We start from the raw sequence: 25,687 nt of genomic DNA, 5'->3' as shown, positions 1-25,687 counted from the left end.
TGGAAATGTCTGTCTAGAAAGTGGGAAGAAGCAATTGCTTCAAACCAGTCTGAAAAGGTCTTCAAGCAGTTCCTTAAACATGGAGATGTAAGATTTAACGGTTGCCCTTGCTGGTGATTTGCAGAGCTTTACCCACGGGTTGTCTTCTCCAAGACATCAGCTGATCTGTACCTCATCTTCTTCTCCTGCAATCTGGAGTGGACAACATGGACAGACTGCAAACTCAGAGAGGCTCTAAGAATCTCTCCTCCTGAGGCTTGGTTCTTCACCTTCTATCCCTTAAATCTCCTTGAACCTCTCTTTCCATGCACTCAAAGCCTAACACACTATATTTATTGCAATGTCCCTAACACCCTTGCCAGACTTGGCAGGGTGCTGGGCTTCCAAGTGGGCTCTCTAGACTTCGCACACAAGCATTCTCTGAGATCTGCTCTCTACTCCAATGTCCTTTTTCAGGCGAACGCCCCATACAACCTATATTTTGGCGCACACATCGGTCACTAAGCAGCACAGCAATCTCCATCAAATGCTCTGGGAACAGTTACATTACAAGCAATTGAAGAATCTTTCCTCCTTAAATGAGCTACTATGACAACTTCCTGCAAGGCCTAAAACGCAGGATTGACTTGAGCTGGGTTGGACACTGCACCTGATGCAGTCAGTCAGGACGCTGCGTACACACTCACAGATACTGATAGGGATGGGGGCCGAATTTCGATACTCCAGTTACAATAGCTAACAGGTCCACAATCATATGTAAGGGTGAAGGTTCATACTGGTAATGGGAGATCTCGATCATGCATGTTACCACATGGATTTGAAGCTGCAGGAAATCTTTGTTACTGCAGTATTGCTAAAGGTGTTTCCATTGGATCAACTAAATGGGAGATAGTAAAGTCAGCCAGACAGACTAGACAAAGCATCCATGCATGGTCGGTTCTCACCATCCTTGATTTAGACCTGAATCCTTGATCTTACTCAAAGTTGATAATCAAGCCAGGAAAAGAGCAATCAGGCATCTACAGCAAATAGTGTACATTGTCCCCCCATCATTTTGTCCTTTACCTTAATACCTGTCTTTAATTCCATTTGTATAAAACACGCTATATTTATTGCAATGTCCAGTCTTTGTTATTCAGTTTTTCTTTTTCACTGTTCTGTGGAAAAAGGTACGGGCAGAAGACCTTTTTCAAAGTTGCCCGGCGTTAGCCGCCTCTATACCCACTCAAGTTACCAAACAAAGAGGCAGGCGCTGGAGACTGGAAGGCAGGAAACAGAAGTTTTATTCCGACGGAGCAGAACACATCAAATCAGACAACTGGGTATCTTCTCGAGGTGCTCTAACCGCATCTCTGAGGCTTGGCCTCTTATACACGAGTTTATTGTTTTATTACGTTAAACACATCTCTGTCATTACTTTGATGTAAGGAAAGACATCCTCGGAATCCCCGCTTCAGGCCCGTTCCCACACACATTTACAGTTGAAGTCCCCACCCCGGTCACAACAGGTGATGATTATCGCGCAGCTGGACATTCCGCCGATTCACGGAATGTGTGAGGTTGATCGGATCTCATGGGGTGGGGGCTTTGATCAACTCTTGGATCCTTTGATGGGGGAAGCTTCCTACTGTACAGGAGGGGGGGCAATAACAGTATCCGCTGGGCCAGGTGGCGGCCTGGGAACGAGGAAGACAAACGGGTACAGAGGGAAGGGGGTTTTATCAAAGGATCCGGGACCATGAAAGGAATGGTGGGAGGTGTCGCGCTGGGAACAGGATGGGGTTCCGAGGCAGAGCTGCGTGGAAGAGGGGTTTATGACCCAAGGCGTGTGAGAGCGGGGGCTGTCAGCGTGCGGGGGATGCTTTGCGAGGTCAGGGGAGAGAGAGAGACGCGCTGGCTATCAGCGGTGGGCAGAGAGGCCATGGTACTCAAAATGGCTGCCGCTTACGCGCATGAATGGGCTCGAAAAAGGGGGCAAGATGGCGCCGATAATGTTGATGCTGCAGCCTAACTTTAACAGTCCTCCCTTTTCAACATATTTAGCCAGCTTGCCTACTCGATATCAATCTTCATTAAATTCCTGACCTCGGCATCATACAATGCTCCCATGCGTTCATTTCCAAAGTCCACAGTCTTAGGGCAAATACAATTTGTACATAATGAACACAGAGGTGGCAGACATTGAATTCCTAAGCATAGACCGCATATTATAACTACAGGAATCAGGATAATGGTAAACAGTCTCCAGCCCCAGTTCTTAACAGTACTCCAGAACCATCCACCAAGTGACCATTTTTCCTGCTCCTGGTGGACTTCTGAAGAGAGTCTGTGGAGATGTTCGATGGCTTTGTACACTGAGGGTGAATTGTCCGGTATGTATGTACAGCAGCTGGACCCAATAATGAGGCATGCTCCACCACGGTCCGCAAGAACCACATCTAGGACAAGGCGGTTCTGGAGTGCCACCAAGCGGACCGCTTGAAGCTCGGCGGTGTTGTTAGCAAGGATACCAGCTGTGATGTTCATTGTTGTCTCAACTGCCTGAGTCAGATGTCGGATGCACGGCTGTTTGCCATCGGGCCCCAGAGCGGAACAAGTCCCTTCATAGCATCGAGGAACTGTGCTCCTGTTGAGTCGGCTTGTTCAATGTCCTTGGCTCGTTTTTGTCTATGATGATTCGCTGGAGCCACATAAGTCGGAGGAAGGATGAAGGAGATGAAACAAGCGCCCCCCCAGCCTTTGGGGAGCCAGGTGTAAGCCTTTGTGCCGCAGACGAAGTACATGTTTGGGGACGACACAAAGGAAGGTGGATCAGTGGAGTCCAAAGTTCTGGTAAAACGGCAAGCACTGCGGCCTACCAGCTGTGTCCCAAGCCCTTCTATGCACATGTGGCCTGTGACGTTGATGACAGATAGAGCCACGGTCAGGGTAGCAGCCGTTCGTTTCCGTAGGTAGGAGAAGGTGGGTCTGGTTGGATTGTTGAACACCTGCATTTCAATTCGTTCTTTAGCAGGGATATCCATGTGGATAGAGTTGTTGGAGGTCTGCGGACAGAAGTGAGTCTTGGTTTTGTTTCGCCAGACCTCGTGGAAGAAATGCGTTATGGTTTTGCTGGAGGTGGCATTGTCCTTATAGCTTTCTTGCAGGAGGATCAGCCAAGCAAGGCAGGAGCCGTGAATTGAGAAGGGTGAAGGGATGAAAGGTATTGAATGTCCAGTGGCGTGGGGTAGCAACCCACAGATCCAACAGTTGGTGGCGTTGGTGGCAAGATTGTGCTGGTGCAGCAACCGCACAAAGGAGTTATTCCAAAACTCCTTTCGCCTCTCTCTGAGTTGAGGAGAGAGCGAAATCAGATAATGTTCCTTCATGGTGGTAGGCTGAGCAGTGGTCAGGAATGTTTCGTGAGCAGGTGCATTTTCTTCCACAATCCAGAGCGTGGTCATGAGGAGAAAGCAGAAAAGGATTGTGATGAAGAGTGCAATTGTCTTTGAGCTGTGGAGTCTGTCTGTTCTTGGGTTTCTGTAGTGGGTATTTCCTGTTGCTTCCATCATCTTCTTATTTGGCGCTTCCATCATCTTCTTATCTGGCGCTTCCATCATCTTCAAGGTGCTCGGTAGCGGGCAGAACCACAGACTTCGTTTAGCTTCTCTCTGGGTGACCCTTGGTGGTGTTTAGGTCACCGTTCTGAGATTTAACTTAGTCCGTGGTCTACTTAGCCGAAGCTCCCTCCTTTCGACGCAGGAAATACCCTTCTCTGGATGGCACAGTGGGATCAGAGAATTTTGAAAGTTCAAGTGTTTCGGTATCAGGATAGCAGGTTAGTGACGGTCGGTCCTTGTTCAGGAGCTCTTCTTGGTTGTCGATGCTTTCTGTTGTGGCCAAGGTCGAGGAGACCTTCTTGCAGTGGTGTGCGTGCAGCCAGTGCCGTTTCCCCTCCACACGAAGAGCCGTCCGGTCCGGGTGGTGATCAATACTTGCCAGGGGCCCGTCCACCGGGGTTCCAGACTCTTTGCTCGCTGAAAATTTCGGATCAGCACATAATCCCCAGGTTGGATGGCGTGACCCGGACCCCTGGAAGCATCGGGGATGGCCTGCTGCACCTGCTGATGAATGACAGACAGAGTTTCAGTCAATTTATACAGATAATCAGACATTAGGACGTCCGGGACGTCATGAATGGAAGTTGGTTTCGGTGCAGACCAGACACTCATGGGTCGACCGAAAACAACCTCGTAAGGTGTCAAGTGATGTTTGGTGGGGGTGGAACGCATCGATAGCAATGCCAGTGGGAGGGCGTCTGGCCATTTCAGACCCGTGGTAGCCACTATCTTGGCCAGTTTAAGCTTTAGTGTGGCATTGTGTCGCTCAACAAGTCCAGCAGACTGGGGGTGGAAGACTGCGTGGAACTTCTGCTTGATGCCCAGCCCCTTTAAGATGAGCTGGATGACTTCGGCTATGAAGTGGGGGCCATTGTCGCTCCATAAAATTCGACAAAGGCCGTAGCGAGGGAAAAATTCCTTTAACAGTACTTTTGCAGTGGCCATAGCAGTGTTGTCACGGGTTGGGTATGCTTCCACCCATTTGCTAAATGCGCATACCACAACAAGTACATATTTCAGGCCTTGGCATCTGTCTAGCTGGATGTAGTCCATCTGCAGGACTTCAAACGGGTGATTTGGGACCCCAAACCCTCCCCGGGGTACTACAGTTCCTTTCCCGGGGTTGTGTTGCAGGCATATCAAGCATTGTTGGACCAGACGTTTGGCGGAGTCTGTGATTTTATCATTGTGCCAAACTCTGGAGACAAGTTCAATCATGGGGGCTGATCCTATGTGGGCAGGGGAGTGTGCCATAGTCAGTATGGGAATCAGGTATGAGTCAGGTAGCAACCATTTGTTTGTGTCTTTTGTCCGCCAGCAGCCTTCGTCGTCCTTTAATCCCACCCGTGTCCATTCAGTCAATTCGTGTTGTGTGCTAGCCATTTGAATGTCTCTAATAGTGTCCCTAGCGTCGGTCCATTTTTCTGCTTGTGACCTGGTCACGTACATACGTGTTGTCATCCATTTTTCAGCTGTCGTTCGAGCAGTGATGTCGGCTAGTGCATTTCCCTGTCCAATAATGTCTGTCACTTTCTTGTGTGCCTGGCATTTGATGACCGCAAGCCTTTTGGGGAGAAGGACAGCTTCGATCAGGGCGGAAACTAGATCTCCGTGCAAAATGGGGGTGCCGTGTGAGGTCAAGAATCCCCTTTCCCTCCAAAGGAGCCCAAAATGGTGAACCACCCCGAAGGCGTACTGGCTGTCGGTGTAAATGTTCGCTGTGGTTCCTGCTGCTAGAATGCAGGCTCGTATCAGGGCAATCAGTTCCGCTGCCTGGGCAGATCATTGCGTGATGCGGGCTGTCTCGACTACAGTTCGAGCCGTGGTGACTGCATAGGCAGCTGAAGTGGTGCCATCGGGGAGTTTGATGCAAGAGCCGTCCACCCACAGCTCTCCGTCGGGGTCAGGAAAAGCTGTGTCTCTGAGGTCAATTCTACTTCTAGTCTGTTCGTCCGTAAGGGTCACACAGTCATGCACAGGGGATGCATCGGGATCGTTCTCTGGTAAGGGTAACAGAGTTGCTGGGTTCAGGGTGGTGCATCGTTTCAGGGTGATATGGGGGGCAAGCAGAGTCAACTCGTATCCAGTCAGTCGTGCACTCGTCAGGTGTTGGGTCTTGGTCTGGTTCAGAAGGGTGTCAACTGCATGGGGTACTAGTACCGTGAGGGAATTCGAGAGTACGATCCCCTCACTCTGTCTGATAGAGATAGCAGCGGCAGCTACAGCTCGAAGGCAAGCAGGCAAGGCTCTGGCTACAGGGTCAAGAGTGGCAGAGAAGTAAGCGCACGGCCGTTGCTTTGGGCCAATGGACTGTGTCAGGACAGATAAAGCGCACCCCTCCCTTTCGTGAGTGTAACGGGAGAAGGGCTTTGTGTAATCTGGGGTGCCTAGGACAGGGGCCGAACAAAGGGCATCTCGTAATTCCGTGAAGGAGGATTGGCATTCAGTAGTCCAAGGGAGGGGGGAAGGGACATCTTTGGCTAGCAGAGAAAGCAGTGGTTTTACAATGAGACTGAAGTTTGGCAACCACTGTCGACAGAAGGAGGTGAGGCCTAGTAGGGAGCGAACCTGTTTCTGAGTCTTAGGGACAGGAGTTTCGAGAATGGTTTGGATCCGGTCGGGAGTGAGTTTCCTTCCGTCTTTGGACAAAAGGTGGCCTAAGTAAGTGACCTGGGGTTGGCAGAATTGCAACTTCTTGTTGGAGACCTTGTGGCCATTTTCCGCAAGGAAGTGTAGGAGTTGAATGGTGGCTGTGACTGCTAATGGAGTGGTGTCGGCTGCCAAAAGGATGTCATCGACGTATTGCACTAACACCACTCCATCGGGTAACTGGACTTGATCCAGCTGTCTCTTGAGGGCCTGGCTGTAGATGCTAGGGCTTTCTGTGTAGCCCTGGGGTGCTCGGCAGAACCTATATGAGCGGGCTTTTAGGGTGAAGCCGAAGAGATATCGGCTGTCTGGGTGGATGGGGATAGAAAAAAATGCATTTTTGAGGTCAATGACAGTGAAGGTGGTGGCAGTAGAAGGAATCAAAGTCAGGATGGTGGTGATGTCTGAGACCACGGGGTACTGGGGTACAACCACTTTGTTGACCTCTCGAAGGTCAATGATAAAGCGGTATGCTTTCTCATCTCCCTCTCCTTGTTTCTTGATGATGGGCAAGATAGGACTGTTGCAAACGTTGCTAACCACTTCCTCTACCACTCCTGCGTCTATCAGTGACTGAATGATCTTTACCAATGCCTTCTCGCCCTCGGGCGATATCCGATATTGTGGAAGTTTTGGGAGTGTCGCGTCCGGTCGGACAGTAATGTGTACTGGGTCGATCATCATGCGCCCTACGTCTGAATCTGTCTTGGCCCACAGATACGGAGGCAAAGTGTCAAGCAGGGATGTGTCAGCGTCAGTGATGGAAAACATGCGTCGGGGAGGGCAATGTCTAAGCAGAACGGGGTTGTCGTAGAGGAAAACTCGAACTCCGTCTTGAGAACATCTGATTGTCGCTCGGAAGTGTTTCAATAAGTCAAGTCCCATAATGGCGTCAGGGCTATTGGAGGAAAGCAAAAACGTGGTGTCAGTGGTGTTGTTTTCTAAGTCGAAGAGGATCGGAGCGGACAAAGGGTTAGTGGAGGGCGTTCCATCGAAACCTGTCGATGTTATAAGTGAGCCAGACAAGGGTGCCCTTGGAATCAGTCGTTTAGATAACGCACTACGTGTTGCGCCAGTGTCTACCAGAAATGGAGACTTTGTACCCAAGACCTTAGCAGTGACATAAGGGCCTTGCTGGTCAACATAGAGCTCGACTGGATCCCTCCCTTGCCCTTGGCAGTCCTATGCAAAGTCGTGGGCGTCATCGTAGTCAGATTGCTGGCACTGGTTCTGTCTGGGTCGATCAAATGTATTTGGTCTGCTTGATCTGTCGTTAGTCGTGTCATTTGGGGGCCCTCGCAGCTGTCCCCTATTTCTCGGTCCAATTGCTATGTCCTTGGGGTCTTTATTTCTGATTATTTCCAAAAGAACCGGGCATTGGGATTTCCAATGGCCAGTTCCTTTACAGAAAGCACACTGGTCCTCTCTAATGTCCGTACGTCCAATGTGGGGAGTCGAAGTGCGGTCCTTGGGAGGTGCAGTCTTAGGGACGTTCGTCTGATAGTTTCCCTTGTATTGGTCTTGTCCTATAGTCATCCCTTGCAGTTGTGCAATCATCACCCTCTCTTTCAAGTCTTTCTTCTTTTTCTCTGTTGCTCTATCGTTTTCATTTTTCTGATGTTCATAATATTGGGCCATCTGGAGGATAGCCGCAGGTTTGGAGGCTGCCCAACTACTCTCGCTGGCCTGCAGTTTCTGGGAGACCTCTGGTGACAAACCCTTAACATAATTCTGGACAAACAGATGGTGTCCGGTTGCAGTGGTCATGTCCTGGCCGCTGTAATCGGAGAACACCGTTTCAAACCGGGAGAAGTAGTCCGATACATCCTCCTGGGGTTTCTGGTGACAGGCCGTTACTATCGACCAGTCCACATTCTTTTCTGGAATCAGGGTTTTTAATTTCTGTACGATTTTATCTGGGAGGTCTAAAATGGATTTCAAAGGCTTTTGTCCAGGTTCTCGTTGTTTATCAATGCCATCGAGTTGTGACCAGGTATGTCCAAACAGCTCAAGGTGGTCGACTTTCCGGATTTGCTTCCACACATCAGCTGGTAGACATAACCCGAAAAACAAGTCGATGTCAGCCAGGGTCATAATCGTTGAACCTAGGGCTGTACCTAATTCAGTATAGAAGGCAGTGGGGTTTTTACGTAGGTCAGGCAGAGATTTCCGGAATGTCAGAATCTCTTGCCGGTCCCATGGCTGGTAGACCCAGTTGTACACTACCCTTCCTTTTGCATCTTTGTGGTTTGCATCATCGTTAGTCCCTTCACCTCGTGGAGGAACCCAGTAAGGGGCAGCCTCTCGTATCGGCATCATGGCGTTAGATTGCTCAGTTTGTGGTTCGGTCACTACGGATGTCGTGGTTTTAGTTCCCGATTCTTGTTCAGTGAGGTGGCGGAAAACCTCAAGCGTACGCATAAGGAGGTCCGTCACATCACACTCGCCCTCATCCCCGATATCGACCTTTCGGTACAGAGTCGTTAGGCTCTCGGGACCTTTGTCTCGATATCGGTCCTCGTATGCGTTCAAGACATGGTAACACAGTCGTACGGTAAAATGTTGTCTGTGACTCCCTGTATACGAGTTAAACATATCCGTGATGTACTCTTCATCTTCCTTTCTTTCTACCAGTGTCCTTGCTATCTTGTCAATCCCTGCTCGCTCATCTTTGCTTAATCTGTTTGTTCTTGCAGAACCAACCCTTCGGGTCTCAGGGTCGCCTAACGTTGTCGTTTGTGTAGTATCTAATACAAGGAGTTCGGCCGGCACAGAGGCCATGGGGGCCGAAGCTGTGGCGCTACTCTCGTTTGTACCTGGGGTTGGTGGGTGCTGTGCTAAGGGTTGGGAAGGGGCGTATGGAGGGGGCATATAGATGATCGGAGGTCCTAACAAAAGATCATTGTTAGCTCGTTGTTTCAAGGGCAATTCAGGGTAGAGCGTAGGGGGCGTTCTAACCGGACACTGGTTTGATGTTTCTATCTCTGGTTTCTGGTTGGCTTCCTCTCTTTCCTTAATCTCTTCTTCTAGTTTCTTAGCAGCTAGGTGGGCTGCCTTTCGCAGCTCTTTTCCCAACCTACTCTCATTTCTCTTCTTACGCTGTTCGGTTTCTTTGCGCCACATACCGAAACTATCAAGCATAGTGGGCGTTGTCTTGTGTTTCCCAAGGGCTGTTTCTAACGCGCTCATTTTATCATCGTCGAAGGATCCTATCAGTGGCCACTGACTTTCTCGATCCTTTTTCGTATATTTATGCCACAGCTTGCTATAAGCTATAGCGATCAATCCATGCTTTGTGAACATGTACTTATTAGGGGGGCCTTCCAGTGGAGCCGGATGGTTCATCTCTAATAAGCGGTCCGGGCTAAACAGGCTACCAATCAGTGGGGAGAAGACAGGCATGACGGATTACAATAGGGACAAAAAGTCTGCACTACCTATCTTATCACTGCGTGCAAAGACTAGACAGAATATTTCTATTCTTCGTTGTTTGCAGGCAGTGAATACCTCAAGAACCAATATCGAACAGTCAATGTTCGGTCAATCAAACAATCAATGGGGAGAATAAGTAGGCACGACGGGTTACAACGGGGACAAAGGTCTGCGTTACCTACCCTTTCACTACCTGCAAAGAGAGAACCTGTTCTTTCCTGTTTGCAGACAGAGAATCTCCAGAAAACAATCCGCGAACAGTAGTTCGGGTTCAAACAATCAATCAGTGGGGAAGAAAAGATAGGCACGACGGATTACAATAGGGACAAAAGTCTGCGTTACCTATCCTTCACTACTTGCAAAGGGAGAGCCTGTTGTTTCTCCGTTTGCAGACAGTGAATCTCCAAACAAATCAACCAAAGAGTAATACTAGTATTTTCAAAACAAATCAAACAATCATTTTGCAAGTCGTCGCGTTTACACGACCTTACCCGGACCGCATGACAGTTTCTTGTCTTCCAAATCTAGCGCCCGATCGTCCTCTATTCTTCGTAGTCCTCGCGGCACTCCTGATGGTTCCCAGTCAGGACCGTAGATCACTCGAGAGAGGTCTGTTCGGAACCAGTGAAGTTCGGATGATCGGCTGTCAGACGAGGGTCTATCGGACAGGAGCTCTCCCGATCGTTGCAGTTGTTCACTCTGTCGTCGGGACCTCTCCCACTGGATCCACGGGTCGCTGATGGGCCCCACGTTTGGGACGCCAATTGTGGAAAAAGGTACGGGCAGAAGACCTTTTTCAAAGTTGCCCGGCTTTAGCCGCCTCTATACCCACTCAAGTTACCAAACAAAGAGGCAGGCGCTGGAGACTGGAAGGCAGGAAACAGAAGTTTTATTCCGACGGAGCAGAACACATCAAATCAGACAACAGGGTATCTTCTCAAGGTGCTCTAACCGCATCTCTGAGGCTTGGCCTCTTATACACGAGTTTATTGTTTTATTACGTTAAACACATCTCTGTCATTACTTTGATGTAAGGGAAGACATCCTCGGAATCCCCGCTTCAGGCCCGTTCCCACACACATTTACAGTTGAAGTCCCCACCCCGGTCACAAAAGGTGATGATTATCGCGCAGCTGGACATTCCGCCGATTCACGGAATGTGTGAGGTTGATCGGATCTCATGGGGTGGGGGCTTTGATCAACTCTTGGATCCTTTGATAGGGGAAGCTTCCTACTGTACAGGAGGGGGGGTAATAACAGTATCCGCTGGGCCAGGTGGTGGCCTGGGAACGAGGAAGACAAACGGGTACAGAGGGAAGGGGGTTTTATCAAAGGATCCGGGACCATGAAAGGAATGGTGGGAGGTGTCGCGCTGGGAACAGGATGGGGTTCTGAGGCAGAGCTGCGTGGAAGAGGGGTTTATGACCCAAGGCGTGTGAAAGCGGGGGCTGTCAGCGTGCGGGGGATGCTTTGCGAGGTCAGGGGAGAGAGAGAGACGCGCTGGCTATCAGCGGTGGGCAGAGAGGCCATGGTACTCAAAATGGCTGCCGCTTACGCGCATGAATGGGCTCGAAAAAGGGGGCAAGATTGCGCCGATAATGTTGATGCTGCAGCCTAACTTTAACAGTTCCTTGTGTTTGAAATCCTTAGACACATAAAAGCCAAGAGGTGTTTGGCAAAACAGGAACAGTTTTAATTAACAGTTCGACTAGGCGAACAGTTACAGGCAGTAGGTGTGAGGACTGTCTCAATTTACATTTGGTGTTTGTACTTTTTATATACACGACAGATCAAAAGATCCTGGCATACGATAAATTGTGAGGAATGTTGGTTGCTGCTTTTGGAGTCACAGACTCATAAATGAATGGTCAAATGGTTACTACAGGTGGGTTCGACCTCGCATGGACACAGTATGGTCAGTGGTGAACGTGTCCAGATGTCCGGCATGGGGAGTGCATGATCACTATGTGTGCTAGGTCCATATTGTCTATGCGCTCCTAGCTTATGTGGCATCGGGCTTTATAGTGTTTTTAGGAGTGTGTGTACCCCCTCCAGCCATTTGGGCTTTATTGGGGCAACTCCCTTACCATTGTAATGTCGCTGTACCTATCTGTGGGTCTGATCAAGAGTTTCCTACCCAAGTGTTTGCCTGCCAGCTACTCACCCTCCCACCTGTGACCCATTAATCAGAAATCTCGGACCTAGGTCTCAGTTCTGTTTGTCTACATATTTGTGAGTCAAGGTAGATAAGGAGCTCAGAACAGGCAATTCTGTTAATAAAGTACATATTTCATTGTCATCGATGTATGCATCGATTTCCATATTAACATCACCATAAAACTTCTGGTTTAATTTTGTATCATATTTTAAGCTGTTTTTCATTTACCTGTCCTGCTCTACTTATAGATCACACATGTAAGTCTCTTTAGCCATCTCTCCATTTTCTATGTTAAACAAATACAGAATACCAAATAAGAAATGATATATTATGACAAAGTACATACACTGCTACATTCTATCCACCTTATTGTGAAATTATTAAAAAACGAATTCTGCCATATTTTCAGTCATGAAATATAAAAAATAAAATAGATGAATGTGAACAATAACCATGGGCCTGGTTACGAGTTTGGTTGTCCATACGACTTCCGAACCTGTGGTGGCAGTCCCTGGACCCCAGACTGGTGGTCTACCTGCCTTATTATGAATACGGGGTTGGACTGCCACAGGACTGCCGCAACTGAGGAGGATCATGGATCCAGTGGTAGTGGCGTGGCTGTCAGAGGCTTGAATATGCTTGGCAGGATGCTGAAGCACCGCTGTGCATATTAGGAGTTTCTGGACTGCCTCACTTTCAGTGGTGGTGAGCCTGCTGTTAAAAGTGCAGCGGTGAGGAAATTTAGGGGGGCCTGCATGGCCCCCTATTGCCTCTGGGCCCCCTATTGCCTCTGGGCCATGGAAGGCATGCAAGGCACATGTGCCCCCCTGTCTGCATGCCCCCACTTTCCAGCACATCATGGATTTTGCAGTTCATGCTGTGAAGGAACAGACTTTGGCGTTCCCATCACAGTGCCTTTTTAATAGACACCACCGTGGGAATGCCAAAAGGCCCACCCCAAACCAGGAGGAAACTCCTAATCTGGCAATCTTGGCGTCCTGGAGCGGGGTGCTGGCATGGCAGCCCACTCCAGGAGCACTAAGCCCGTAATCATGCCCTTAGTGGTTGGACAAATTAATATACTGACCAGCGTATGTGGCTTCAAACTGTTTCTCTAAAAAAAAGTTTGACATCTATTAGTTATTTCCGCAGAGTAAGAACATTCTAAGGAAATGCTTTCTTCTGCACAACTTTTATATTGAAAATAATATATTTGTGCAGTCACTTTGCAATGTGTTATTCTTTAATCTGCAGAGCGTTAGAAGTAACCATGCAAAATACTAAAACAAATCAGCATAAAGTTTTATTTTACTTAAACTATCCATCATGTACGCATATACACTTCACAAACATTGGTTAAAAATATAGTAAAGTCTCATTAATTGCTTGAAGCAATTCCGCTATGGAAATCACTTTAAGGAGCAGATTTCGTTTTTACAGGCAAATTAAATTAGAAAGTGATTCAGCGCAGAATTAATTTACAGCAGTAATCGCATCTAATTGCAATTATATTCTCAAGTATTAGTACACATAACCTGCTATTTTTATCTAATAGTCAGAAAAATAGTTTTTAAAATTGAAAAGAATCTGTAGACCAGAATACTTATCACATCATGCAGGATTCTCATGAGGGTGGGTAGACCAGATTCATGTCACAAGTCACAGGATAGCGGGATTTTAATTCAAGGTAAAACTGAGAAGCTCAGAGCCTAGAATAAATGAGTCTAGTGACCATTTTAGGTCAAACCCAGTTTTGTGGACAACTCTACCTGTCAGAGAAAGTTTTCACTCCAAGCTGCTACAAAAGGCACATTGCACTTGAGCATTGATTACACAAATGATTAGAAAATCAGTCAAGTTAAAGACGGAATTAAACTAGTAATCAATCATAATTTTTCACAAGTCCAGTCATAGTCCCCGGTTAAAGTACACCTGCCACGTTAAATCTGGCAAAAAAGAGAATCACATAAATGTATTGGACTGCTTCCGTGCACTCTTTGGCAATAAACTAATATTGACTATGTTACAAGTATAACACCTAATCCATAAATGTTTTCCCTTTTCACGCCCTTTTCTCACTTCGCTGGCACTTAAACTGCATTTATCCTCAGTTGCACACTCCATTTCGTTGTCGAACTTTGCCTTAACTTCTCCTAGCTAACAGCTTATTGACAGTCCTGCCGGGGCTCCTGTTTCTTTTGGTACGGCCATGGCTTCAGACCAAACATCTACCTGCAAGACGCTTTAGAAACATTTTGCTGCAACAGCAGCATCTCGAATATATTAGCTGCTGTTTTCGGAATATTGCAGATAGGGGAGATGAAATGGTTTGTTGTGAACGAAAGCTGGCACCAATGCATTTCTAACTTAACGTTTGCTTTTGTAATTTGTTCACTTGTAATTGTCTCCTCATCTATCATTACTGTTCCTATTGTGATGCGCTCTGACACCTTCGGGTAAAGTCAGCGCTATATAAAAACGCATTAAATAAATAAAAATAAATAAATAAATCAACGTGCTACTACGGACCGGACTCTTGCAGGGACCAATCGCTCCTCTTGCACAGCCTGCAGGGGTATTTTAAATTTGAGGTGTAATACGTGCAACTATGTGACAAGCTCCCCTCTTTATCTTATGGTAAAGCTCGCCATCTATGGTGGCTCTCTCCACACCCAGACCAACATCAGACTGGAGACGGGAGGCCCGATTCACAGAATTAACTTAAGACAAAATCCTAAACTTACTAATTTTGGTATTCACAGAATGCACTTACTACTTTTGGTATTCACAGAATGGATTTACCACTACTAACTTTATGTCCGCACTCTCTCGGCCCGGAGGCGGAGCTTCTGGCCTAGAGGGGGAGCTTCTGTCTTGGAGGCGGAGCTTGCGGCCCGTAGGCAGAGCTTCCTGCTCGGATGTGGGTATTTAGCCATGGCTGAAATCTCCACCTCTGGGCCAGAATATCCGCGTCCGGACCGGAAGCTCCGTCTCCAGGATGCAAGCTCCACCTCCAAGCCAGAATCTCTGCTTCCGAGCCAGAAGCTCCACCTCCGGGCCGGAATTTCCGACCCAAGTGCGGACGTAAAGTTAGTAGTCGTAAATCCATTCTGTGGATACCAAAAGTAGTGAGTGCATTCTGAGAATACCAAAATAGTAAGTGCATTCTGTGAATACCAAAAGTAGTAAGTTTAGGATTTTGGGCCAGATGCATCAACCAAAATTGCGAGCGCAACTGGTGCGAATTACCAATTGCGATCGCAAAGGAAAGAAACGGCATGCATGAAGAGAAATCGCTAGAAAAAGCGAAATCGCAAACGCAAAATTGCGAAATCGCAATATAATCGCAGAATCAAAGCCAAACCCCATTTGCGACTCGCAAGTAGCGAGAAACCAAGAAATTGCGATTAATATAGCGAAATCGCAATATCCAAATAGCGATTTCGCTATAAAATCGCTTTTTCCCATGCATGTAATATCGCAAATTGCGATTCTGTCATTATTCGCTATTTTGCAAGAGCAGTTTACAGGGAATCACAATCAGGTGGTAAAAAAAAAAAAAATTCCCACTCACCTGCCTGACATCAGAGGTGTATTTAAACACTCCCATGAGGCCCCAGTGGCCTTCCACAATGGCAGGACTCTACATATTTGCGAGGAGGAGAAGGATACTTGCAGCAGGCCAGGCCAGAAGGAGAATCCAGGATAGAATCTTCCGTCTGCGCATCACATTGTTAGGACAGACAGCTGAGCAAATTTATGATAAGTACAGGATGAATGCTGCTATGATACTGGACTTAATAGATGAATTGGACCCACTATGTCAGCGCCAAACACATAGGAGCCAGGCTATACCTACTCATGTCCAGGTGCTATGTAGCCTCCACCTCCTTGCCTCAGGTAGCTTCCAGGACATAGTGGCAGAAGCAGGAGGGGTATCACAGAGCTCCCTTTCGCGGTTCTTCAAATCCTTCCTGGCCGCCATGATGACTGTCATCAACAACCACATCTCCTTCCCCACAACCCCACAGGAATTGAGCCAAACAAAACAGGACTTCTACCAAGTAGCAAGGTTCCCACACGTGATTGGATGCATTGATTGCACCCACGTAGCCATATGTCCCCCTGCCGTGAATGAGTATATATTCCGCAACCGTAAAGCATATCACTCAATCAATGTTCAAGCAGTGTGCAATGCGGAAAACATCATCACCGACCTTGTCGCACAATACCCAGGAAGCACTCACGATTCATACATCTTCCGCCATAGCGGCTTGCACACACGTCTGCTCAGGGGAGATTTTGGCAATGGACACCTGCTAGGTAAGTGCAATACTATACACATCACTGACTTAGTCATGGCAATGCATAAGTGACTCTGACATCTTGCCTCTTACTCTGTAGGTGACAGTGCATACGCGGTGAGGCATTACATCTTGACTCCCTACCTGAACCCAGCCAGTCCACAACAACAGAGGTACAATGCAGCCCACATCAGGACACGTAACGTTATAGAACGGACATTTGGATTGCTCAAGAGTCGCTTTCGCATCCTGCATAAAACTGGAGGAGCTATGTTGTACCAACCGGAAACCTGCTGCAGGATAATTGCTGCATGTGCAATGTTGCACAACATAGCAACAAGGAGAGGCATCCCCATCGAGGAATCTGACACAGAGGGCAACCAGCCCCCAGCACAACCACGCCGTGCACATATTGCCAGTTCAGCGGAGGGACAGAGGAAACGTGCAGACATCACCCAGCATTATTTCTAAGGTATGTAACAATGACACACAACACTCATTTGCATTTCAAGGTTAACTATTTATTATCACGGCTGGCGGTATGGGGTGTCAATACAACCTGAAATGCTGTCCATTAGCACATTAACCCCATGCACCAATGGACAGAGGAGACACACTAAGGACTTGTCATGCAGTCACTAAGAATGTCTTGAACATGGTTACGTCACCATGAGGTCTAACACCCCTCCAATTTGTTTTACCGTCTCCTCCCTCTCACACCCAAATGTCTTTCTCCTGCTTCAGCATCTGCATTCGTAGATGCTGCGGGAGGTGCCTGCCTACGGCTACTGCTCCTCCTGACAGTGTTGAGTGGCGCACTGATGCTGCTCAGGCTGGAAGCCTCACTACCCTCTTCCCCTGTAACGTCGCCCTGAACACTAGTGCTAGCCTGCATCATTTCCACAGCTGTAGTAATTTGCCCCAGTGCCTTGGACACATCCCCACAACAATGGGCCATGTCAATCTGCATTCCCACAGACCGACGTGACAGGTGTGACACGCTAGTGCTTATCTTGGTGTTTGACTTGGTATAAGCCTCCATGCATGCGAGAAACTGCCGATGCCTCTTCCTCTGTGAATTGTGTCCCTCGTGCATCACACGTGCAACCTCCAGGAGGGCGTTGTTGGATTCCCTGTGAGCCTCCACTATGGCAGTTGTGAGCTCCCTCACACTGTCAGCCATTGCAGTGATGTTACTGTTCATTTTCGTCATCTGCAGGTCGATTGCTCCCATGTGCCTAGCTTGCACGCGCTGAACCCGCACCATCTGCGACTCCACGCCACCCCACTGATTGTGACTTCCTGCTTCCTGGGACAAAGTAGGGCTCCTTGGTCTGCGTCGTGATCCTGACCGGACATGTGCCTGCGGTGTTGGTGTGTGACTGGCACTTTCACGGCTTGTAGTAGGTGTGCTAGATGTATGCTGTTCTACCTCCATTGGCTGTAGTGGTGCAACTGTGGCCCTGCGTCTTGCTGGTGCCTTTCCTTTGGATGGTGGTGACACAGGTTTTGATGCCGCAGTCTCTTGATTGGGCTGTGTGCTCTCTTCAACATCACTGTCATCAGTGTTACCTTCAGCTGCATCTGTGATGTGAAACAGTGCTATGTTATATACATGTGTTTCAATAGTTCTGCAACCTTAATAAAATGACACTTTTCTGTTATGACTGTCTCTCATCTATCACTGTACTGCTTATTATTAGCATTTGGGCTTACTGTGTTGGATTCCAACTGGCACATGGGTACTACTGACTACAAGTCCCATGATGCATTGGGCTCCCTATGTTAAATGTGTGCAGGACTATTTTAGCTGTAATTTTTGCAGGTGAAATCACATTTGGGCACTATCAGTATGTGCTTTGTGCTGTTGATAGTCATGCATCTTACCTTGTGTGCTACAGGCTGCCCCAGATGTGTCCAGGATTGTCACTCCTACGACTGCTTCAGGATCAATAGTGCCCTCAATCATGTCCTCCTGGGGTGTGTTGTCTGGGACTGTTGGGCCTCCTCCTCCAGTCACCTTCGCCTCCTTCAGCCTTTCAGCAACCTTCTCCTTTGCACGACTGCGCAGGTCGTACCAGCGCTTCTTCAGTTCATCAATGCTGCGGTGTGTGACCCCCACAGCATTCACCTTGTCCCTGATCCTGGTCCAGATCCTCCTCTTGTCTGCCTCTGGCACTTTAAGGGAGAGCTTGCCAAATAACTTTTCGTGGTTGTTTGCAACCTCTTCAATGAGGATGTCAAGTTCACCCTCACTGAATTTTATTTTGCGCTTCCTGGCCACTGCTCCCTCCTCTGTGGCTGTTTGGGACATGGCTGTCTCCACCAGTTAGCAACCTGCTGTTTGTTTGCTTCTGCTCTCACTCCCTGCACTCAGCTTCTGCCTCAGAGTTCAACTGTGCACAGGTGGCAGCATGGGCTGATTGACTTCCTGGTTGTGATGTCATCAGCCTGCTCCCAATGCGACTCTGTAGTTTTTCACGCTCCCGCTTTTAGCGAACTCGCTAATTGCGATATCGCAATTAGCGATTACGCAAATTGCGGGATCGCAAAATGCGCGATTGGAATTATTTTACTATTGCGATTACTTTACATGGAATCGCTAAAGTATTTAGCGATTTTTAGCGATTCCTTGTTTTTTCGCAATCCACATCATGCATTGGCTATAGCGAGTCCTTATTTGCGATTCCTTAATAATCGCAATTAAGGATTCGCTATTTGTTTGCATGATGCATCTGGCCCTTTGTCTTAAGTTAATTCTGTGAATCAGGCCCTAAGAACCTGATTAGGAATTGCTTGTAATATTCCAACCCATGCCTAAACTCTTGTGTACTTATGGGTCGGAATTACAAGTTGTTAGGTATTTAACACATCTGATAATTATTGGATGCGTTAAAAAACTCAACAGGTCAAACCTGCCAAAATTTAACAGGGGAAAACAACGGTATTTACCGTATCATGTGGATTTTGGTGCGTTAAACACCAAAATCTGCACGTTATTCCCCATGAACTCATTATAGGGGTTATTTATCACACCCGATAAATGACGTACCCCTCAATATAATTATTTATCGTGGAAATAAATTACACTTCAACTCGGAATAAGGCCCCAAGAAGTGTAAAAAAATAAAAAATAAGGTCTTGGCCGCCTATGCACCCTAGATCTGAAACAATATCACTGTATCCACCAGGACCACAGAAATACTGCTCCAATTTAGGAAAGAGTTGAAAATGCGCCTCTTTAAGATATACTACATCACAATTCAGTAATAATCCAATTACCAGCTCTCTCTTCGGCCACTTGTTAACTGTGTGTTTTCACCCTGTACAGTACACGGCTGCCTTGTTGGCAAGGGAAGCGATATTCAAATAGTCCATACATACATACATACATACATGCATGTGGCATGGTAGACAAAATTTGCTATCTGAACACGGTGCTTTCCAGAAGGGCTTTGGGTCCATGTACTGGTCTGATTGTGGTGACTCCTCTACGGATGCTTAATAAAAACATTTTTATTGCAGAAATATTTCTTTGAGTAGGTATGACTCACTCCTGACATATTTCTCTTTTTCCAAGAATATGTCACATCTGTTCACATATATCTTTTTTTTTAATCTGGTGACCTTGTGTGGCGCATAGTGTCCTAAGTTTACTTATACTGCCTTGTTAGGGCTTCTAATTGCTCTACCTGATTGGTCAGTTTTTCTTATATACATTTTTACTGCAGTACTGGAACAATCTGATTAGCTGACCACAAAATTGGGAGAAAATGTTGTAGCCATTTTTACAGGAGTCTCGGGATCATGTCGCCGAGTCCTGAAAAAAGTTGAGAAGAGCACATAATAGGGCAAGGTGAGCACACCCTGAACCCAGGGCCCATGTGGCAGGTGGTTAAAGGGATCCTCCCTGTGGTTAAAAATAAAAAGTTTACATTTTGACAAGGGCTCCACTGTTGCTGGAAACGCCCTCCAGTGTAGATCTTGTTATTCTGCCTAGATCTGCAGATCTACAAATAGATATACTTAAAAATATATATAGAAGGGTCAAGCCATGTGCAGTGGGATTGGTTGCCCAAGGAATGTTGGTTGCATATACACAGCAGGTGTTGGCTACCAGTGGATGCCTGGTTGCATGCCATGCACACAGGGGTTGGCCACCCATGGATGGTTAGGTGCAGTTTGTGGCCAAATTGTATCCATAAACAGGCCCAGTCTATTTTTTTTTTTAAATTTAGAATGTGATTGAAAAAAAACTGAAATTTACTGGAAGAAACCAAAGGCTAAAGTGACGTTATAGTTATGTTTCATAATATTATTAGGGCCGAGTCAAATTTAACCACCATCATTCAAATGATTCAAATCTAGTCAAATTTTGCCACCATCATTCAAATTATTTAGGGGATTTCATGTTACGCTTGTTTAGTTAAAATTCCCAAGATTACGCCATTATACTGTGTCCCATAACAAAGCACCATTTGTGGTAAAAATGTACAGAAAATGTGCCAGTCAGAGTAAAAATTTACATTGAACACACAGGAATCACAGAATGCAACAGCTGGTTGCAGTGCTTTTGTTTGTTTGCACTTTTCTTTTAGCGTAAAATGAATGTTTGTGAGAAAAATTGACGCAAGGAATCACATAATTGCTTATCCTCACATTTCATTAAATACTTAATTTAATCATATAGGGCCAGATGTACTATCCCAATACAGGTCGGTAACAGCTGAAATTACCGAATTTCGTCCGTTACCGACCGGTATTGGGCATTTGAGATGTAGGAGCCCAAAAAAGACCGATTAGGTAAATATGACTTGGTAAATTCCGAATCAGTAACTTCCGATTCAGAATTTACCGATTCAGAAAATACAGAATTCTTATTTACCGAATCGGTAAATAAAAAATGGTAAAAACTTAGAATAGAGATGTAGGCAACTTCTAAAATACCGAATTTCATGAAATTCGGTAATTAAGAGTCGGTGAATACCATGGATTGAAAGCAGGTGGTAACCAGGCGCAGGCTATAAAAAAGGCCCGGAAATGCAACAGTGTGACCAGAATGGCGGCATTTTATGTGATAGCAAGGCGGCTACGGCTACAGGCAGCAGGAGAGAGGATCTGGAGACGGGAGGAGCAAGTCTACAGACAGCGGATCATGCTCTTCCAACTCACTGAGGCAGAGATCTTGCAAAGGTACAGGCTACACCCCCACACCATCTTGGACTTGATTAGGGACCTGCACCCACTCCTGTAGCACCCAACACCAAGGACGCACGCCTTCCCACCCCATGTACAGGTGTTCTGTAGCCTATACCTGCTTGCATCTGGGAGTTACCAGGGGGTGATAGCTGCGGTAGGTGGGGTGTCCCAGAGCTGCCTGTCCCGTTTCTTCCGAAGTTCCTGGAGGCCATGATGTAGAGAATGCATAATTACATCAGCTTCCCTGACACACATGCGGAACTGCTAAAGACCAAGACTGACTTCTTTCAACTGGCACAGTTCCCACACGTCATCAGCTGTATAGATGGCACACACATCCCAATCTGCCCACCTGCAGCCACAGAGAATATTTACAGAAACAGGAAGTCAACCCACTCCATCAATGTGCAGGTATTCTGTGATGCAGCCAACATTATCACAGACATTGTGGCCAAATTTTCTGGAAGCACCCACGACTCCTACATCTTTCAGAACAGGTGGATCTACACACGCCTGACAGCAGGGGAATTTGGAGGATACCTTCTAGGTAAAACACTGTGATACACCCTGATAGATATTGCAGATGTATGTGTTGGTGCGCATATGATTAATGACTCTCTCATTTCCAAATAGGTGATAGCGCATATGCCGTCCGGTTGTTCATCCTGACACTCTACCTGAACCCATCAACCCCGAGCGAGAGACGATACAACTTGGCACACAAATTTACTAGGAACATTGTGGAGCGCACCTTTGGGCTAATAAAAAGCAGGTTCCGCTGCCTCCACAAAAGCGGAGGCTCACGTCAGTACTCACCACTCATCTGCTGTAAGATCATTGCTACTCCTGCAATGTTGCACAACCTTGCTACCAAGAAAGGTACTGAAGTGGAATTAAGTGATTATGAGGACCATGATAATGAATGTGCACAGCCTGAGCCCAACACAGCAGGAGTGGTGCCAGCAACAGATAGGAGACAGAGACGGGCAGAGATCACATGCAACTACTTCTAAGTAAGTAAAGAGACACAGCCATGTGTTGTATGTACCCTACTTAGTTAAATTTTTGGCACTACGCCAGTACACAAAGGCACAAATGTGCAAGTCCAATTGTATCCCTCCAAACTGGGAGTCCTGGGTAACTTCCCCATTCCAGGTCAGGGAGTGTGGGCAGCATCAGTTATTTACGGCCACGCCTACCGGTGCCTGATGTAATTGGATGGCTGTCCTCACTGGGTGTTTGAGCAGTGGCAGCCCCATGGAGCCTGCTGCTCCTCCGTGTGTCAGGAATAAAGGGAGTTGGGCCTGCTGCTCCTACTTGTGCTTTCCTCGCTCTCAGCCACATCCAGAGCAACAGTATGTGCCGACTGAGCAATAAGCAGCACCTCAACAGCATTTGTAACCCTTGCAAGGCCCCTGGAGATTTCACTGCTGCTGTGTGCCAGTCCCTCCTGCATGTTTACACATCTCCTGCAAAGCAGGGAAGTGGCAGTGACCAGGCAGTTGACTGCCTTTGTGTGCTGTTGTGCCTGCTGCCTGTCCTTCCCCCTTGTTGCCCTGTCCTGGTCAAGCTTTGTGCACAAGAGCAACACGGACTGGGACATGTTCCGCATGCCTGCTGCCATCTCTCTCATGCCTGCTGCCATCTCTCTGTTTCCCCCCGCAATTGAGCTGATGCCTTTTTCCATGTTTGACATGTTTTGATTCAGGGTCCTCATCTGGCATTGCATGGACTGGATGGCCTTCCCCTGCATGCGCTCAATTTTAACCATGCTACCCTCCAGTCCACGGAAGAGACTGGGAACCTCAGCATGTTGGACATCACTACTGTCTCTGGCCCTGCGACGTCTGGTACCTGTGCGGACCCCCTCTGCGCTGGACTGCTGATTGGCAGGGCTTTCCCTGCCAGCCATGGTTGGTGTCTCAATCCCCACCATTTCTTCTGCTAATGGCTCCATTTCCACTAGTGTGGCAACTTCATGCCTCTTGCTTTTTCGGACTGCAGATATTGTGGCAGCCGGTGACGCAAGCAGTTCAGGTGAGGACAGGAGTAGAGGGGAGCCAAAACGCTCTGGGAATGCCTGCAGCAGTGGTGATGTTGGATGGTCTTGGGAGGCTGGCTGTGCTGTTGGTGCACCAGTTTCCTGTGTGGGATTCCTTGCACTTGTGCTGGCCTCCTGTGTGTCTTCCCTCTCTGGTGCCATGCCCTCCTTCTCCTTGGTACGCCTGCAAGATGTCTCGCCTGTGGACAGAAAACTGAAAATTAGCTCTGTGGTCTTGCAGCCCTGCTTATACAATTAAATTCTAATCTCCGACACACTGTCATTATTGCCTCATCTTGCTTTTCACTGATGTGAGTTGCAAGCCTTGTTTTTTTGTGTGCTGCCTGACATGGTAGGTGTTTGAATGATACATCTCCCATAATGCATTGCTGGTGTATATTGTTACCTCTACTGGATTGGGGTTAACACTACCACATAGGGGAAGGGGGAAAGGGATGGGGTGGGGGTGATTGCTGTGCATGCTTCTTACCTTTTCTGGTGGCAGCTCGGGCTGAGCTGCCTGCATCTCCCTGTCCTCAGACGCTGTCAGGTTCAATGGTGGACACCACCAGCTCCTCCAGCTCAGTCAGGGCAGATGCCCTGTTCCTCCCTCCTCCAATCAGATTTGCCTGTTTGTGGAGCTCAGCCATCTTTCGCTTTGTTAAGCTCCTGAGGTCGTACCACCTCTTCTTCAGGTCGTCAGTCTCCCGTGAGGTGACACCGATGGCATTTACCTTTGACTGTATTGCCAGCCAAATCTTCCTTTTGGCAGATTCTGCCACCTGCAGGGACTGCTTCCCAAACAATTTCTTCTGTTCCTTTAGGACCTCCTCCACGAGGACCTGCAGCTCCATGGTGCTGAATTTGGTCTTCCTCTTCCTCTCTGCACCTTCTCTCTCAGTGTCTTTGTTTGCAATTTTTCTGTTTCCCAGGAGTAAAGTTTTCCTGTGGCTCAAGGGCTCTGCTCTGCTCTCACAGCCTCTCCAGCAGCTTCTAATTGCTTGCACCTACATGAGTGTGGCCACTTCCTGGTTGGGAGGGGGGGTGGTCGCACCTGATTGGATGAATCCTGTTTTTTTTTTAAATAGCCGATTCGGTATTTACCGAATCAGTATTTACCGATTCGGTAAATACCGATTCGGTAAATACCGAATGGATGATACCGAATTTTACCGATTTGGTAAAGTGTACCGAGTTTTTATCTACATCACATTTACCGATTCTAAAATACAGAGTCGGTAAAATTCGGTATTTTAGAATCTGTAAATTAAAATTACCTACATCTGGCCCATATTCTCCAAACGTTCACATTTTCTAAAATAAGTAGCAGCATACTTCTTTGATAAATTCTATGTACGTCACAGAACTGTAAGATCTGAATACAAGTTTGAGGTCCCGAAATACATGGTGGACATTTAATATGTAATTGTGTTTTTTTTCTCCCCATCCTTTCTGAATTTAGATTTGGCCTAGACTGAAATTCATACACCTCCTAATTCCAATCAACTACATTATAATAAGGTATGTTGGGGAAACCCCAATCGTGCTATATTAAGCATTTCCGTTATAGGCTATCTTGAGCCAGCTTCAAACATCGCTTCCAATGTATATTTTTACAGGTTGTATTTGAAGTATTTATTTGTGTTCATAGTTCACAGCCATATAATAGCAAACTCACAATTTTGACTTTGTATGTATCCCTCAGTGCCTCTATTGACTTGTGATCAATGCTCATATCCAATTTTCATAAGGCAGTTGCTGTTACTTTGAACTATGTGGTTACTGCATACTAGACAGGGTCCATGCAGTCTCACTGCTCAAGCGCTCACTCATTCATCGACACCCATCTTCGTAGATAACAAAATAACAGTCACATATATGCCTTGCACACTGCACCATATCTTACATCTCCACCAAAAGTGGCATACACTTATTAAACTGACTGACTCAATGCAGGATAAGTGACACATATGAGGACAAAGACAAACCACAATCTACTTTCACTGTGAACCTACTAGAACCAGCTACTCTAATATTCCGTCCACAGATCATAATAAACGTCTAACAATTTAAAACTGCATTGTGATAAGCACAGAAACCATCAAAAAGCCCTCTTCCCACAGGTACACACATAGAAATTAGACTCACCGGCCCTGGATAGTAGCCAGAGAGGTTGAAATGTGTTTGTGTAGTGACTGATTATTACCTTGTCACGTGGGGCAAGCGAGTACTGTGGCATGTGAAATAAAAACAAAACGTGATGCATGGAATGCTTAAATTACTCCTAGTCACACATTATTAAGCT

General features: G+C 47.1%; 1 protein-coding gene across 1 annotated transcript; it reads right to left on the bottom strand.

The window, feature by feature from the left end:
* Window positions 1-16,676: 16,676 nt before the first annotated feature.
* Window positions 16,677-18,121, bottom strand: LOC147679726 (uncharacterized). The gene is made up of 2 exons (XM_086944747.1): window positions 18,030-18,121; window positions 16,677-17,726 (listed from the first exon to the last, which is right to left on the bottom strand). The coding sequence occupies exons 1-2, from the start codon at window positions 18,109-18,111 to the stop codon at window positions 16,840-16,842; spliced, it is 969 nt and encodes a 322-aa protein (XP_086800873.1). The 5' UTR covers window positions 18,112-18,121; the 3' UTR covers window positions 16,677-16,839.
* Window positions 18,122-25,687: the final 7,566 nt, after the last annotated feature.

Source organism: Lissotriton vulgaris, chromosome 11 (genome assembly GCF_964263255.1).
Source record: "Lissotriton vulgaris chromosome 11, aLisVul1.2, whole genome shotgun sequence".
NCBI classification, from domain to species: Eukaryota; Metazoa; Chordata; class Amphibia; order Caudata; family Salamandridae; genus Lissotriton; species Lissotriton vulgaris.
Note: the sequence above shows the minus strand (reverse complement) of the source record. Positions and strands in the feature narration are given on the sequence as shown.

Excerpts from the sequence above, each read along its gene's own strand:
- LOC147679726 (XM_086944747.1), bottom strand. The coding sequence starts at position 18,111 with ATGATTGAGGGCACTATTGATCCTGAAGCAGTCGTAGGAGTGACAATC. Across the intron at positions 17,727-18,029 it reads GGCAGCCTGTAGCACACAAG|ATGCAGCTGAAGGTAACACT; the intron begins GTAAGATGCATG and ends TTCACATCACAG.